This window comes from Bombus pascuorum, chromosome 7, assembly GCF_905332965.1.
Source record: "Bombus pascuorum chromosome 7, iyBomPasc1.1, whole genome shotgun sequence".
NCBI classification, from domain to species: domain Eukaryota; kingdom Metazoa; phylum Arthropoda; class Insecta; order Hymenoptera; family Apidae; genus Bombus; species Bombus pascuorum.
This window is the reverse complement of record NC_083494.1, coordinates 16,746,944-16,763,718: the sequence shown is the minus strand read 5'-3', so window position 1 is coordinate 16,763,718 and position 16,775 is coordinate 16,746,944. Positions and strand designations below refer to the sequence as shown.

At 45.3% G+C, this 16,775-nt stretch overlaps 1 protein-coding gene across 3 annotated transcripts in view; it reads left to right on the top strand.

The window, feature by feature from the left end:
- The window catches only part of LOC132908644 (frizzled-2-like), a 127,960-nt gene extending 112,383 nt beyond the window's left edge, over positions 1–15,577 (top strand). For all 3 annotated transcript variants that reach the window (XM_060962829.1, XM_060962827.1, XM_060962828.1), the window contains exon 2: positions 9,696–15,577. In XM_060962829.1, the coding sequence (XP_060818812.1) occupies positions 9,744–11,966 (2,223 nt within the window). In that variant the 5' untranslated portion in view covers positions 9,696–9,743 and the 3' untranslated portion in view covers positions 11,967–15,577. The remainder of the gene's footprint in view (positions 1–9,695) is intronic.
- The last annotated feature ends 1,198 nt before the right edge of the window (positions 15,578–16,775 follow it).

Sequence of the window (16,775 nt, the reverse complement as noted above, 5' to 3'; positions counted from 1 at the left end):
TGGAATCGAAACGACTCCGTAAGAAAACGAAATATCAAAGGACAAGAATCGGAGAACGAAAAAAAAAAAAAAAAAACTAAAAAGTAAAGCGAGGAAGAAGAAAAAAGTAAAAAAGAGGAGAGAGAGAGAGAGTCAAAATAGCAGGAGAGAAAGGGGAGACGCAAAAGAGAGACGAGCCGGGTAAGCGCGAAATAAAACGAGCGTCACTCTGTCGCCGGATACGCTTCCCCAGGCTCGCAAATATTTTCCCTATCGAGAAAGGAGCAACCTCGCGACAGACCTCCCGTGGTAACGGGATAATTTATGCAAAAACGTCGACGTGTATAGAAAAAGGAAAGAGAGAGGGGTAAGGGGGGCGAAGAAGAGTCGTCGCGGGGCGCGAATAGAATTTATTCGACAGAATTTATTCTTCTTTCGTGACTTCCACGAAACCCGTAGGTCACTCGTGTTTCACGATTTCTCTCCTCTTTCCTCTTTCTCAAGACGTTCCTCGTCACTTTCGTTGCTGTTATAACTCGTGGCGGTTTCCTTTGGCGATTTTTATTCTCCGCTTGTCGATCCATCATGCAACGACGCGTCGCGCGACGGGACGCCGATTTGAAATTCCGCCTCGAGGTTTCCTCTTGACCAATCGGAACGGAGATCTCGCAGTCCAGAGAGAACGGATCGAACGTTGAGCGCATGTTTCGTCTATAATTAACACCGCTGCCCCCGATCGAGCTTCTCGGAAGGAATTAATTTCACCGTTTATGGGAGATCCTGTATTTCGCCTCTCGTTGTTTATTCGCGATGAATTATACGATTCTCGCGACGACGTACCCTTTTTGCTCCATAAATCGAACTCGAGCCACGCGAAGTTCCGAGCAAACGGGATGTAGTCGAAGTTCATTTGTTGGAACGTTTCAGTTGGTGTTTAATCAGGCGAATTTCGGTTAATCGAATCCCCATTTACATATCTGCGTACTCCTATTACCTGTTTGAATTTCAATGGAGAAAATTAGCAAATTACGTAGGAACGTAGAAACTATTCGTTCGTCGAAATGAATTCTGTTGTATCGCGACAATTCGTTTATGCTTCTCGTTTAAACGATAAAAATATCAGTTCAGGTAAGCGAATTCCACGTTATACTTTTCAAATTGTAGATACTCCTGACCGCGTTCTATGCAATTCTTTTGTCTAAAAATTAATTTTTCCATTTACTTTTCGTACATCACGACGAAATTTCCACATGTCTTGTCGGACGACGTATCTCGAATCGATCGATCACCGAGTCTTGTTTTTACAATTCGCATAAATGGAATTCCACTGGTATCAAAATAGAACGAAGTCGGTGGATTCGCGAATGGTTCGTTAGAGGCTGTTGTAAACGAATGGCAGAGGATTTTTGTTTTCTGGAGCATCTCGGACGGCGGAGTGGCGACTGTTCGTCGCGAGGGCGGATTTTTACCCGGGAAAAGTGGCTCATTTTCCGGTTAGAGTCGCAACAGGTGTCTAGAGTTTTGCTCGTTTTGCCGAATATTGTTCGAAATAGAAAGAGTTTCGTCGGCGTTCCACCGTGCTGCCGTTCGGATAGCTTGGCTGCTTATTAACCGAGCGAATTAACGTCGTTAGAATAGAAATTGTGCTCCGCGGTACGAAAAAGTTTCACGAAGAATTTTACTGCCTCCCCATTGTCTCTAATAGTTTGAAAAGTTTTAGCTTCGCGTATAGAGCTTTTGCCTTGTGAAATTTTTACGTTAAGCTTTTGTCTCGTTGACACATAGCGTACGTTTTTCAAGAACGCGTACCAATTTAACGTTAATTTCCCGCATTGTTCGATATGGCTGCTCGAAAGTGGTAAACAAGAATTTTGCAACGCAGAATGGATAGTAATTTTTTATCGAGCAATTTCTTATTTTACGAGTGCAGGATATCTACTACCGAATTTACGATGACGCCAAGTGTAGCATTTTATAATTTATATCACGAGTATACGCTATTAGACGTTGTAAAGCCGATGTCATAATTCTATCGCGAATGGAACAAGAATGAAACCATTAAACTATCGATGCAGGAAATTAATGCGAAGAATAATCCAGACAGATTGCGCTAACGCGATAAGAAATACGAATTATTCGATAAATTTGTCATAGTTTCGGTTGATCGAGTAGAATTTGATTCTTGCGTTCCCTTCGAAACCATTCTTACCTTCTGTTAAACAGACATCGTGAAAGGTGTCAGAGAATTTTGTCAGATTTCTCGAAAGCCTAAAACAGTAAAGAGAATAGAATCGAATTTAAGCCGGGCGTTCTCAGAGATTGCAACATCTCGAGAAATCTCCAGGCATCGTCTAACCCTGTAACGCAAGCTTCTTACAAATCTTAGAAAAAAAACCTACCGACACGTAGAATTTCAATTAAACGAGAAACCTAGAAATCATAAAGAACAGGAGAAATCTCGGCTCGATGAACGCTTCTCCAACAATTTCGTCACGAGTCTCCGGTCAAAGGTAACAGCCATACATCAAAGATACGCAATCCCAGAAACGCGTTTCTTTGTTCGTGAAACGAGAAGCACAAGACTCTCGGGGGGAGCGACACAGGCCGAAAGAAGAAATCCTATGGCCCCGAAAGATGCATAAATCTCGGCGCGATCGCTTTGATTTATGGCGAGGTATGGATAAGGTGCTCGCGCGACGCGCTCGTTAGTTGGTAAAACTGACGGCGCGCGGTGTCAGGTTTTATATCAAATCGCGCGTCACACGCATTAATCATGAATTCAAGCCGGAGAGAACGGTTCGGGGAGGGCAGCAACTGGGACACACGAACAACGAAATCGCTCGCGGTTCGTGGTAGCGTCTCTCTTCTGTTCGTTCGTCTTATTGCGGGGTTAGACGCGAGCCAGCGAACGAGTAAACGCGAGCTGCGCCGCGGGACAGGCTGAATACGCGCGCTTGGAACGGGTTCGACGCGGAATGTTAATAATTGAAGCCCGTGCATGGGAGCTGCTACATGGAGAGAGGAGGCTGTATATCGGCGCGCTAAATGTCTGCGCGGTGAAACAAACTTGTTAATCCTTTCGCGCGCGCCGCTGTCTGCCTCGAGCCCCCTTTGAAATCGTAATGGAGTTTCGACGCGTTATTATTCCGCCTGCTGTATTTAGCGGCCCGTAGAAAGCCGACTATATCGCCCTTGTAAGTGGCGAATCGAGGAAATTGAAAAGCTCGGTATGCGCGATTTCCATGTTCCTTGTCGCGAGGTTGACACAACACTACGTTTTCTTGAATCCAACTGCATAATACGCTTGCCTCTAAATGGAAGACTAGTTTATACGTTTAATTTATGCCTGTGCGATGAATTGTTGCGAACAACGCAGATATAATATATTTCGCATATTTCGCCATCAGAAAAGGAAACGCGACCACGAACGATCGCGAGTCAATTTATTTTCTATCGCAATTTTGTTCTAGAAATTAGGAATTAAACTGAACTAAATTAGTTCGGCGTAGCTTCAAATTCGCTTGGACTCTTACTCGGAATTCTTCTCTCAAATGGAATCCCATTCGTCGCGACAAAGATTTTCTATCGTTTAGAATTTTTTCTAGTGCCTGTGGATGGTTCGGTGTACCTTCGACGCCGCTCTTATCGTCTTATTCTCGATTCTTCTCTCGAATAAAAGACTCGTTCTTGTTTCCAAAGACCTTTGTTTTATTTTCTAAGTTAGCGCGCAACAAAATGAAAAGTTTCTCAACGACCACGCGTTGTAGAGACCAAAGACCACGGAGGCGAGCGAACTCGAGCCTTGGAGCCTTTTCACGCGATTTCCTGCCGCGTCCTCGTCGAGCGCAGGCTCGTTCGCCGTGAGTTATGATCACCTGGCGTCGACAAATTGGCCGCTTCTCGCGCGCCGATCAGAGAAACCCCTCCGCGAGACGACCATCGAGAGAAAACGCGATGCCCCCGAGACGAATCGACCAGCTCCGTGTCCCGGGATGATTTCTCATTTAGCTTTGATGCCTCCTTGATTCGCTCGAGCGAACACGCGCGCTCCACCAAGGATCTCTTGATGGCGTTCGACGCACGTCGCCTGTACCTTGTGTGCAATGGAATTTAGTTTCAATTACGGTTTGTTATCCCGAGTGACGGTATTTTGACAAGATGGAGGGAAGGACCCCCTTTTTGCTGCGTCATGCTTTCAACTGAAAGTGTTCGTTGTGCGACGAACGCAGTTGTTACGGCGTGGTTGACGTTCAGTTCGGATATCCGCTTTCGCGTCTTTGGTGTAGCAAATCATCCAGGTTTAAAAAAGCGTATATAGTTTTATAGTTTCTAAATATTTTCCAGGTTTTTCCGATCTCAACCACGTCTCGTTAATTCGCTCAGTGATTGTTCCTTGATGATAAATCAACGCAGTGACGAGACAATTTTCTTTGCGACTTGAATTGCATTTTATACAGTGAGAAAAATATCTTTCGCTCGTTACAGCTATTTAACGGAATGCAAGAAACCGGAAAAGAAGGGAAGTTAAAAATTGTTGGAGAAAGAGAATAAGTAAATGAGTAGTAGAAGAACGAACGTTTGTTATGCATTCTGAAACAACGTTGCTCACATTATTCCGGAATAATGAAAGACGTAGCCTGTCTTTTTATATTTATTGCAACCTGTCAGATCGTCACGCAGAAAACCAACGAGGGTTAAAAGCAGACACGTATTTATCGATGTTTGCAAAGTTCTCTCACGGCGACTATAATGACATACTTTTCGTTCGTTTGAAGTTGCAATCTCCGATTTTTTTATCACGATGAATCGAATTACGAAAGGCACGATATCTCTTTAATCAGCGCAACATAGGTATAATACGCTGTCTCCGATGGAGGAAGATAACGTCATTCGGAAATTCCGATAATATTCAATTTCTGTATTCCAGTCCTAATATAGATGGAAATCCAGTAGAAATTAGACATTGATGAAGTACCGATGAGATAATGATAATTACCCGATCCCCACTGTTGCACGCGAATCTAAAACTATTCATCAATCAACTCATTATTCCTGGAATAATAGCTGGTATCCGAACGTTTACCATAATTACCATACAAAATTATTACTGTGGTTCTCATTGTTTCGCTGGGAATAACAGCGAATATGCGTATAACAGTGGCAAAACTTAACGGAGTATAACGTTTCTCATAATCATAAGGCGAATTCTCAATACCATTGTCGTAGACGAGTATTTCTAATTGGTAATAGAAAGGTTGATCTTAAATTTCATATGTTTTTTATTGGTTTTTAAATCTTAATTTCATACGTGAGCAAGGACGCCCGCATTTATCAGGCCGTTATGAGCGTGTGACTCACGGGGAAAGGATCTGTTGACAGGCTGGACAGCTTAATTGGTTAAAGCAGTCAGGCACGGGTGAAAGAAAAATTCGAGTTCGAATCCCTGCTCAGAAATCCAATTGGTCGGGCCCTCTTCTTTTTACGTAACGTTCTGCCGACGTTTGTTTTCGTACGTGATCTATCAACAGCTTTAAAAAATCGCTCGTGGCTTGGAATTTATACCAACGCCTTTATCTTTTTTATATTCATAACGTAATGAAGGTACTTGAACCATTTACATTGAAATGCAACTGTCAATCAAATATACTTGATATCTCGATGCTTGAATATGTGGTTCAGCATGAATATATATTTAAATAAGAAGCCAGTAAATAAATCGAAACGAAGTATGAATAATACATGTATATATATATACTGAACATTTGGTGCTATTAAAATATACCACTTCTGCTGGACTTGCATTATCAGAAATATCTTTACTTCGGATGATAATATTTGTTCCAAACGCTGTTCGTTAGCCTGTTGACTGAAATACGTAAAAACTGAGATTCATCGATTGTGTCAACAAAATTGCTCGAATAAATCGAATTTAGATGGTGACTTACTTGAAAGCAATAATTCCTTTACTTAATAATTACTATCACGGCCATAAGCGTCTGAATTGAAGAAGCTTATCGTTTGATAAAGCGAGTCCGCAAAAAAATTAGAATAAAACGAGCATTCGCTAAACGGACCACAACCCCTCAAATAAAGACCGCCCCTTCGCAATCACAAGACGTCGGAAGAAAAATTTCCTGGCGAGTATTCTCGTTTCGCCCACATCTCCAGAAAGAAACGAGAGGACGTGACGGAGGATTTGCATGCGAGAAGAGTAAATCATAAGCCAAACAACGCCGGCAGCGGGGCCGAGCCGTATTTCTGGCAAGGGCGAGGCCTTTAAAACTGATTCATTACCCGACACGATCCACCATCCTCTCCCCTTCTGGAACGTCCAAAGTATCCCGCGAAAATGTACCTTAATGGGAAATTATAGCGCGAATGGGCGAGGGAAAGCATCATCTTCATCACGAACACGCCGTATTCCATAAGACAAGATGGTGAATGGCGGTGTACGATGGTCACGTAGAGGGAAGGAGCGCGAAGGTGAGCCCGGAATAATAAGCGATAGCTCGTTCCCGCGGCGATGAAGCACGGAGTATCGCGTTTTCGAACGCGATAATTTCCCGCTCGTGGGCCAGGCCTCTCTGACGCGTCAATAAGCGCCGCACGTTGTTCTTCGACGATTAACGATCGATCGGTCGAATCGCGCGTGACCGTGTTCCGCTATAAGGTGCTCGCGCCAGCGAACGAGTGGGATTCGTTTGGCTGGATGAATTACGACGACGAGGCCACGTGGATTAATAATCGAAAAGGCGTGCACGTTCTCTTCCTGTCCGCTGTTTTACTTTAGACTCTGAAGGATGTATCGGAGGCAGGTCCGTTGATTTTAATTGCTTTGTGAGACGCGATGAGTGGGAGGACCGAACGATACGAGAGCGATTGATCGATCCGCTTGTCACTCTTTGGAAATGCTCGATGACCCTTTCGATTCGATGTCGGTTCAGACTGGAAGAAGGTTGCAGGTGTCGCGGTAATTTATTATTCCTGTCTTTTCTCTTGATATTCTAGATATTTCGAGTTTGAGAATCGTGGAAAAGGATTTTCGGGCACAATTGGTCTCAAGAGTTAAAGTCACATCGAACTAGTCGTCGTCGTTCTTCTAAACTTACGTAGTAAAAAAGGGTCGACACGGAAGAAAGATCGTAGCTCCGTTATCCGCCGCGTGTCGATTAATCCGAAGGTGCACGTTCACATGCTCCCCCTGAAATTCAAGGGGTGTCTTTAGCGGGCGTGGGTTCCACTCGCATGAGTCACGTGCTTTCAAATATCAGAGAGGCACGACATAGGGTGACCGAAACGAAAAAAGGTACTGTCGAACGCGAAGACATGGCAAGAGACCGATCGAAGTCGGCCATTCAGACGTTACGAACCTGCATACTGAATGCCATGAATATCGAATTCACATGCCAGCCAAGTTGACCTTTCTCGTGTTTGAGTACAGAGCTTCTGCGAGATAGAGACGCTTTTTATACGTTCCTTCTTTGTTAAAACCAGAGCTTGATGCACGAGTTTCGCGAGTATTCGACTCCGAGACGACGACGACGACGACGATCGACGGGTTGGCTACTTGCATATTTGCAACTTTTACAGACTGGAGCTTTTTAAGGATCCTCGATCCTCCCGGTTCGTCCCGGTCTCTCGACGCAGCATTTCGTTTGAATACCATTGTTCATGACGAATGAACGGCTTAATACCGCAAAACGTCGAATACAGGCTCTCTGGATGGCTTAGACCTGGCTCTGAACCGGAAGCCAGGCAAGAGAGGAAAATACACATCCGTCTCGACTAGACAGCCGCACGATTTGACTCGCCGTAACGCTTTCTTAGGCTATTTTCACACGAACGTACGAATAAGCGTCCAACGACGGAAGAATGTTAGGACAGTAGGAACGCGAACCTCTCGAAAGTTAAACCGATCGACTCGATTTTTTTATTCAGTTTCTTAATTTCTACTTGCATCGTTGAATCGATTCTTATAAACGGCACTGTATATTTCTGTGTGAAGTCAGCTTAACTCCGTTCTCTCTCAATCCTTCCATCTGCCGATGCAGCGAGTCTACGTCGCTCAGGATCGTTTCCCTGATCCTTTCCTTGCACGCGTCAATCTCCGTTCCGGCACGAGCCACACACGTAGCCTCGTAGGAGAGGAGGAGAGAGGGGCAGAAGTTAGTCGTTCTCGCGAAGATGCAACACAGTGGCGGGTTTTAGATCGTATAAATAGCTCGAGGAACGCGTGCGTCTCGGGGTGCTAGCAGTTAACAAACGGTAAAACTAACACCGCCTCCTACAATAACATTTCGCTCCGGTCACGTGTTTTCCGCGGCTCGACTATTATAAGATCCACCGACTGTCGTCGTCCCGTGGCTGATGCTCCCTCCATTGCACGTTAACCTTTCTGCTCTCGTCGTATTCGCTCGTCACGTCGTGCCTGCTCCGCTTCCACGCGTTCCTTTGCCCTATTCCACCTTCCAATTCCACCTTCTTCTTCGTCGTGTTTCTTTTTCTGTTTCCTCGGCGAGAGATATCCAGAGAGACGCGCATGGCGTGCCAATCGAGAGTTCCGTTCCTTTCTCACATAGCGTATAGAAGCTTGTGCGAGTGTGTATACCCTTTGCCTTGGAATCTCTAGCGAAGGATCTAGCCTCGTCGGACGTTGATTTATGCGGCAGCCACCTGAACCCCGCGCCCTTCGTGTTCGTTAGGGTCGCAGACGGTCGCGTCTTTCGGCTGCCTCTTAACGAACGAATCGAGATTCGGCGGGTGGTTATGCAAATACGAGCACCGGCCCGGTTGATCGCCTCCGACCGTTCGCGTTATATAATCTTATGCTAGCTACAACTCTGGCCGATGTCTTTTTTTCCATTGGCGAGAACCATTTCGTTCCCGGGTTTAATTAGGACCACCGTAAGGGCCTCTGAGATTGAACACGTTTTTGTTGCATCCTGTTCGAACGAAAACGTATGGAGGATGGAATACATTTAGGGGATAGCTGATTACGGAACGAGACGAACGATGAGCGGTGAAGATAGTGGCTTATGGCGTTTTTGATTTTATTTAATTAAAGATCGATTAAAATTTATTTATTTCAGTATACATTTATTAGATACGGTATATAGTCATCAGATGGGATAATTAATAATAGTTATAATAGTTATATTTCGCGCATGCCGGAAAATCGATCGTCGTTATGCTAGTTTGATCGTTCTAATTTGACTAAATTGAATAAATTTCTGCGTTCTTCGTTAAAATCCACTGGCTAAGCAACTTTATATTATTTTGAAGTACTCCGGGTAGTTTATCAGTACGCTCCAGTTCCGACCATGAATTGGGCAATAAAAGCAGTATTCAACGAAACACGATTGCAGCGAAATTGAAAGATACCAGAGCGTTAACGTCCATCCATTAACCTAATTGATACGCATACATTGTACGCGCCAGCTGAAACACTTTGTATTTGGCCAGCCCAGTGACACACGCATTAACGAGAAACGTGCTAAAACGCGAGGCAACATGAAAAATTGCACGAATTATTCCGGAATGGTCTCGGTGTTCTTTCATGGCGTACGTTAACCGAACGAACCCAGTGCTGTACTCGTTAATGACCAAGCAGTCAAAAAATATATTTTACGTAAATGAATACAGAATAGCTCGATACGACTTGAACTGCACGATATTCAATAAACGTTTAAAGAACATTGTGATATTTTGTGTTTCAGGCCGGAGTGATGCGATCCACGCAGGAGTAAAGCAAACGACGTTGGAAAATGGGACTCGTTCGACGGACGAAGTTGCTTCCAAGCCGAACGATGGCGTCCCTGTTACCATTGCTGCTGCTGGCAGTATTACCAAACGTGCGATTAGAATCAGCAATCAGTCCAGTGAGCAACGTGGGCTCGGTATCGAGCGGTTCTTCGTCCTCCTCCTCTTCTGCCTCGTCGTCGTCGATGGTGGGCGTCGTGCCTGGCAGTGGCTCGGCTTCCGGTAGCATGGTTGGTTCTGGCAACAGCGTGGTTGGAGGTGGAAGTAGCGGCGTTGGACACTCGTCTTTAGGCGGTGGAGCTGTTAACGGAAACGGCCGATGCGAAGAGATCACGATTCCAATGTGTCGTGGAATCGGTTACAATCTAACGGCCATGCCGAACGAATTGAATCACGACAACCAAGAGGAGGCTGGATTAGAGGTGCACCAATTTTGGCCATTGGTCGAAATCAAATGTTCGCCAGATTTGAAATTCTTCCTCTGTTCGATGTATACACCGATATGCTTGCCCGAGTACACCAAACCTCTTCCAGCTTGTAGAAGCGTTTGTGAAAGAGCACGGGCTGGTTGCGCACCGTTGATGCAACAGTATGGATTTTCCTGGCCAGAGAGAATGGCCTGCGAAAGATTGCCAGCCCACGGTGACCCGGAGAACTTGTGTATGGAACAAGACAATCGTACCAGCAGCACCGGGTATGGATCCGGAAACGGAGGTGCCGCGAGTAGCGCCCCTTTACCAGCAGCAGCGCCACCACGCCCAACCAGGCCGTCGAAGACGACCCAGCCACCGCGGTGCAAGCCAGGCAAAAACCAAAAAAACTGCCAGCATCCCCCGGGGGAAAGGGCGAGGGACTGCGTGTGCCGGTGCAGGGCACCCCTCGTACCCCTGGGGGCGGGGGGCACGGTCATTCCGGGACCGATAAGCGGCAGCAGCACCGGCAACATCGGCAACGGGGCTGGACTGGCAGGCATGGCCGTAAGTGGAGTCATTCCGGCTCCACCGATAAGCATCGGCAGGAGCATCATTCAGGACATTGCCGGAGTACCGAACTGCGCTCTCCCGTGCCACGGGGCGTTTCTCACCCCCGAAGAGCGAGGGTTCGCGGCCGTGTGGCTGGCTCTGTGGAGCGGCCTGTGCGCCGCAAGCACGCTCGTGACCGTCACCACGTTTCTGATCGACACCCAGCGCTTCAAGTATCCTGAGAGACCGATAGTGTTCCTGTCAGCCTGCTACTTCGCCGTATCGATAGGCTATCTATCGAGAAGCGTGTTCGGCCACGAGGAGATAGCCTGCGACGGGCCAGCGCTGAAGTCGAGGGCACAGGGCCCGGAAGCTTGCGTAGCCGTCTTCCTGATGATCTACTTCTTCGGCATGGCGTCCTCGGTCTGGTGGGTGATCCTCGCGTTCACGTGGTTCCTCGCGGCGGGACTGAAATGGGGCAACGAAGCTATAGCCTCGTACTCCCAGTACTTCCATCTAGCAGCTTGGCTGGCACCCGCGGTTCAAACTTTCTCGGCGTATCTAGCGGGGGGAGTAGCAGGGGATCCAGTAGCCGGAGTCTGCACGGTAGCTCCGGATGGAATAAAATCCTTCATTCTGGTACCGTTATTCGTGTATCTTCTACTGGGGACCAGCTTCCTTCTGGCGGGTTTCGTAAGCCTGTTCAGAATTCGATCGGTGATAAAGCGACAACCAGGAGCGAAAGCGGACAAACTGGAGAAACTGATGATACGAATCGGCGTGTTCAGCGTTCTATACACGCTACCAGCCGGAGTAGTGTTGGCCTGTCACATGTACGAAACGTCGTTAAGAAACGAGTGGCTCGATTCGTTGGCTTGCCCGTGTCGACCAAGGGCAAGACCTCTCTACTCCGTCCTGATGCTCAAGTACTTTATGGCGCTCGCGGTAGGCATCACGTCAGGCGTGTGGATTTGGAGCGGCAAAACCGTCGACTCGTGGAAACGTCTGTGGAGGCGCTTGTTCAGCGGCGGAAGCGGCGGAGGCGTTCACGGAGGCGGTGGCGCCGGTATGGTAGCAGGCGTGACTGGCGTCAGCGGAGGAATCGGCAGCACCAGCATCAAGGGCGTCGTAGGACGTGTCGGAGTGCCGTATCCACCGGCACCTGGCCCTGGAAGCGCTCTACTTCCACCTGGCAGCGTGGCAAGCGCGTCCCAACACCATCTCCATCACCACGTCCTCAAACAACCTCCTCTGTCGCACGTATGACGTCACCAGTCGGCGGGGGGCGACATGAACACCGCGGGCTGCGACCAGCAGCAACAACAGCAGCAATCGGTGCAACAGGAGAGGCCTTCCGCCCTTAGTAACTACGGGCCCATTTAGCCCTTCGCCTCGGCCTCGCGCAGGCATACGCCGCACACGGCGCCACACACGGCGCCACACACGCCACACTCGGCGGCTACTATATATTCGAGGAGGTCGTTGGCGTCAACCACGGGCCCCCTCACGCCGGCACACGGGCTCGCACCCTCGTATACTCAGGCCACCGAAGTATGAATCGATTTCCGATAGCAAGTTGGTCGTCGTCGTTGTTTCAACGCTGAGACGAGGCTCGAAAGAAAGGGAGAATAGAGGGTCGAAGGTGTGTGCGTTTCTCGGTACCGCCGGCGTGTGGCATTTTGCGACGCGCGTCGAACAGCGTCGACGACTCGCGACGGTGCTTCTCGATTACCGAATATACGTATTAGCCCGTACGTGTCTTTCTCGCTGGTCTCGAGTCGCCTTCATTTTTTCTACTCCTTTCTACTTCTTTCTACGTCATTTTTAATCCCGTGTTACATGTGTAGCTTAACGATTAACTCTGTAAACATTTTGGAGAATTTAGCGGTGAAATTCTGATAATTAGCGAAGAAACAAGTATCGCGAACGCTATTCGAATCGAAGCGCGGCAACGATGGTACGGATCCTTGAAGCGATCGTTCCAGAGGGCGACACTTTAAAAATGGCGCTCGAGACCGGCCGGTGTAGTGAGATTGTGACGACAGTGCGTGGATCGGATGTAGAGTAACGTATGAATGAGATACGGCGCGAATGGAATAGTGTGTCAGAGAATTGTCTCTTATTCGTATCTATCTGTAATCTTTCTTACTTATATACCGTAGCGGAACTCGTACAGTCCGCATGTCCGTCTAACGTGTATCGTCTCGTCTATTTATCTAACCTAGCCATAACAGAAGTATAGGTGTACAACACAAACTTTCTATAGATGTCGTTACTTAAAGGTTACGGCGGTGGTCCGGCATTCCAAAGCGCGTGTTTTTATAATTTCATACGATTTTAGTCGCTAGTCGAAACAATCGAAGCGAACGTATAAGACAGGGAAGGATCGATTCGATCATCCTCGACCAATGAAAGTACTCGTAGCCACGAATACAGGCTCACCGTCGTCGATCGTATGAAGTACGACGAGCAAGTGTATAGCGGAGACGTATAAAGAGGAGGGGAAGAATGTGAAGAACGAAGGTAACTGTAAATATTATTCTTAGGTGTTAGATAAAACGCTGTAAATATATAAAAGAGAAATGGAAAGGAAACGATCATCAAAAAACGATTTATCGGTCGGCACGAGATCTACGAATGTACAGGCGCGAGCATGCGCAGTCGCGATGATTACGCGTTCTTTTTACGCATCTGTGTAACCGTGTAGTCCGTGGAGCTATGAAATTCATTTCCAATCTTTCGAAGGTGAATCGATCGTTGACACGGCGTAAGAAAGGAAAGAAGAAGAACTCGTGTCAAATTCTTGGTGCAATGAGTAATTGATATCGAATAACAGTGGATATACCATAAAAAGAAGCTTCGAAAGAGCCGCTAGTCTTGCCGCGGGCGAAGGAACGCGTCGATCGCATCGTGAATGCGTCGAGGAAGAAAATAAAAACGTGTGCTTACGGTATGTACACATACGTTAAAACATAATTTCGGGTGTCAAACGTGTCTTTTTTTTCCGCCGAACGAAGCCCCCCTTAACCTTTACCGTTATATATATATATATATATATATGTATGTATGTATGTATGTATGTATATGATATATATACATACACACGCGTCTTGAACGTAGATTGCAAGGAAAAAGATGGCAACACTATTCCGAATGACACTTGTTCTTTATACCTCGCATGGCTTTCTGTCTCTGATAGTTAGAGATTTAGGGAGTTGTGCACATACGCACATATACTCATACCACTGATACTACACACACATACACTACACTATCGTACATACTCGCACGTAGAAAAAAGGACAAGAACGACTTCTGTATATCCCGAGACTAAATCGTAGGTAAAATGGAAAAAAAATGACAATTCATGTACACGTTTACGTGTCTTCTGTGTCCGCAATAGACAAGTAGCTGTTGACAGAGTGCGAAATCGGATAAACGAATAAATGGTTAAGTACGTAAATATATATATTATAGATACATTATAAATATATATATATATATGTATGTATACATATAAAATATATATATATATATATATACATATAGATATATGATCGTAAAAGTATGTGCGGGACCTTGACACGGGGACGCGCGTGCTTCTGCGACGCGATGTCGATATCTCACAATTTTTCTAATCGCTGGGGAGGAGGAAAGGGGAGGACTAGAAGGAAAAGTAGGATTCTTGAAAGTGTATTTTTTATCGTTGCTCCTTTCGCAAGACATTTCGGAAGCCGAATCGCGTGCAATCGTGAGATTAGAAATTCCTTTAACGTCACCGAAAACAAGGAGAACGAGAAAACACCGAGAAAGAGGAAAACCTTGGTTACGTAGTTTTTCCATCGTCACTGGCCGCTGCTGGTGTTTCTGGTCTGTGAAAATTTCGCGATCGACCCGCGAGATGTCTTGCGAGTGGAGCAGGTGGGAATGCACGCGGGAAGGAAACGGGGGAAAGGTATAAGAAACGACGGGCGAAAGGGAAAGAAATAAACGGACTGAAAAACGATAACTGCCTCAAGCAACTTAAAAAGTAAAAGAACAAAAAAGATAACACGACCCGTATCGCATCCCGGACGGGGACCCCTGCCAAACGAAAACGTACACGTGTAATGTTGTAAAGTAGTGAGAGTAAAGAACCTTTAGTGTCACATATCACGCCAAGCTGTTACGAGCGAAAACGGACAATGTCGCGTTCGTGGACGACCAGTGACGGGGGGAAAGAGTGAGAAAGAGCATGACGAGACGAGATGGAACGATGGTAGTGGTGATGGCGGAGAGGAAAAAAGGCGGGTGAACGAGACAGGGGGAAGAGAAAGAGTGCGCTGCTATCGCGATGGCAGAACGATTGATGCGACGAAAAGAACGAACGCGACGTTAGAAAAAAAACGAGAGGGAGGAGTTTATAACGAGTATTTGTAAGCCACTTTTTGTCACGATGATTGTCAATAAAATGGAAAATACTGTGTGTAACGAATGTGTCCCGGAATTTCATCCATCGAGTTGGTTCATTAGGTACGATCTTTCTCTATTTTCTCATTCTTCTTTTTTCCTTCGTTTTTTCTTTTCTTTATATGTGTATAGAAATATCTGTGACAGGGAAAGTATATGTATATATGGAATTTCAAAATAATCATGTCTCCCTCTATTTTTCTTTAGTACGTTTTCCTCGTTCAGCTTTTATGTTCTTTTTCCTGAAAATACTGTGGATCCACTGTTTGATCCGATTTTACGCTCGACCGCCATCTTTATACGAGTTTTTACGTTGCCATAGTACATAGTTAACGAGTAACCGACGACCGATGACCATATCGTTATACATATACATATATCGAAATCAAAATTGTATACGATTTTTAATATACTTTATTATTATTTAAGTTCTTTGCGTTCATTGCTTGTACAACCTGAGAGTCTTCCTCGATCCTCTCGATCGTTATCGTTTCTCCTACTCTTCTAGTGATTTTCCTGATAAATAAGGATTTATACTTACGACGCGAAAGGCAGGTAAGTTGATCGATCGATCGATTCATATTTGCCACAGAATTCGTATCGTTTCGTAAAATAATTGGCACGTAATCTATAAATATAATCTATAAAACAGAGAACTCGAAGTATAGAAAATAAGATTGAGTCCACTTGGTAGCGAACAGACAACGAAAATAATTCTTTCATCTTTGGACATCTCAAGATGGATACTAATTCAAAGCAAACAAACTCTGTTTCTTCAGCATACTGTTTTTTAAAAGTAAAATTTTAGAAGATACTTATATTTCGATCCAAAGGATACTCGAGTCATAATTATTTGACGTAAAATCTTGTTGAGTAAATATTTCGTCCTTTAAATCATGCTTGAATATAAACAGGGGTTCCGGAGACGCGCACTTCAGTTTGTATAAAACAAAAAAGGCCCCTCCTGTTTAAGAGGTTCGAACAAGTGGCTACATTCTTCTGTCTGGCAGTGGAACAAAGTAACCCGACCAGAGGATGACGCCATAGAAAGAATTCAAACGCAAATGATAGTTTTACGTACTTATTTATATTTGCGACGTCGATGTTTATTCAAGTTGCTTGAATTTTTCATCTGACTCTAGGATTGCGTTTCTACATATTCAAGTACTTATTCTATTTTATACGATATAAGAGTCTTTGTATTTGAATGAATATGAGGGAAATGCAGTTTCTCATTGATATTGATGAGCATGCTATTGAGAATCGTGAGTTTTACTTGCTACAAGTTATACTTGTTTACGTGTTTATTATTATACGTCTTTAAGCGTTGATTTAACACGTTACTATTATAAGTATCGTTATTGGTTTTCGAGTGACTATAACTTAACGTGTTTGGAATTACGTAGAATAATTATTCCACATATCGATTATACTATTCAAGTAGATAACAATAATGAAATAGCCTGGCGAATTTTATTCCAACGGAACGAAATCACAAGTTCAATTCGTAAATAGTTAAAAATTGTACGCGTACGATACCTTTCGAAGCGCGAATTGATCGAATCGGAAACTTGTATTCTCAAAGGAACTTACCCATTCACGTGGATAGGTCGCGAATCCTTCGAA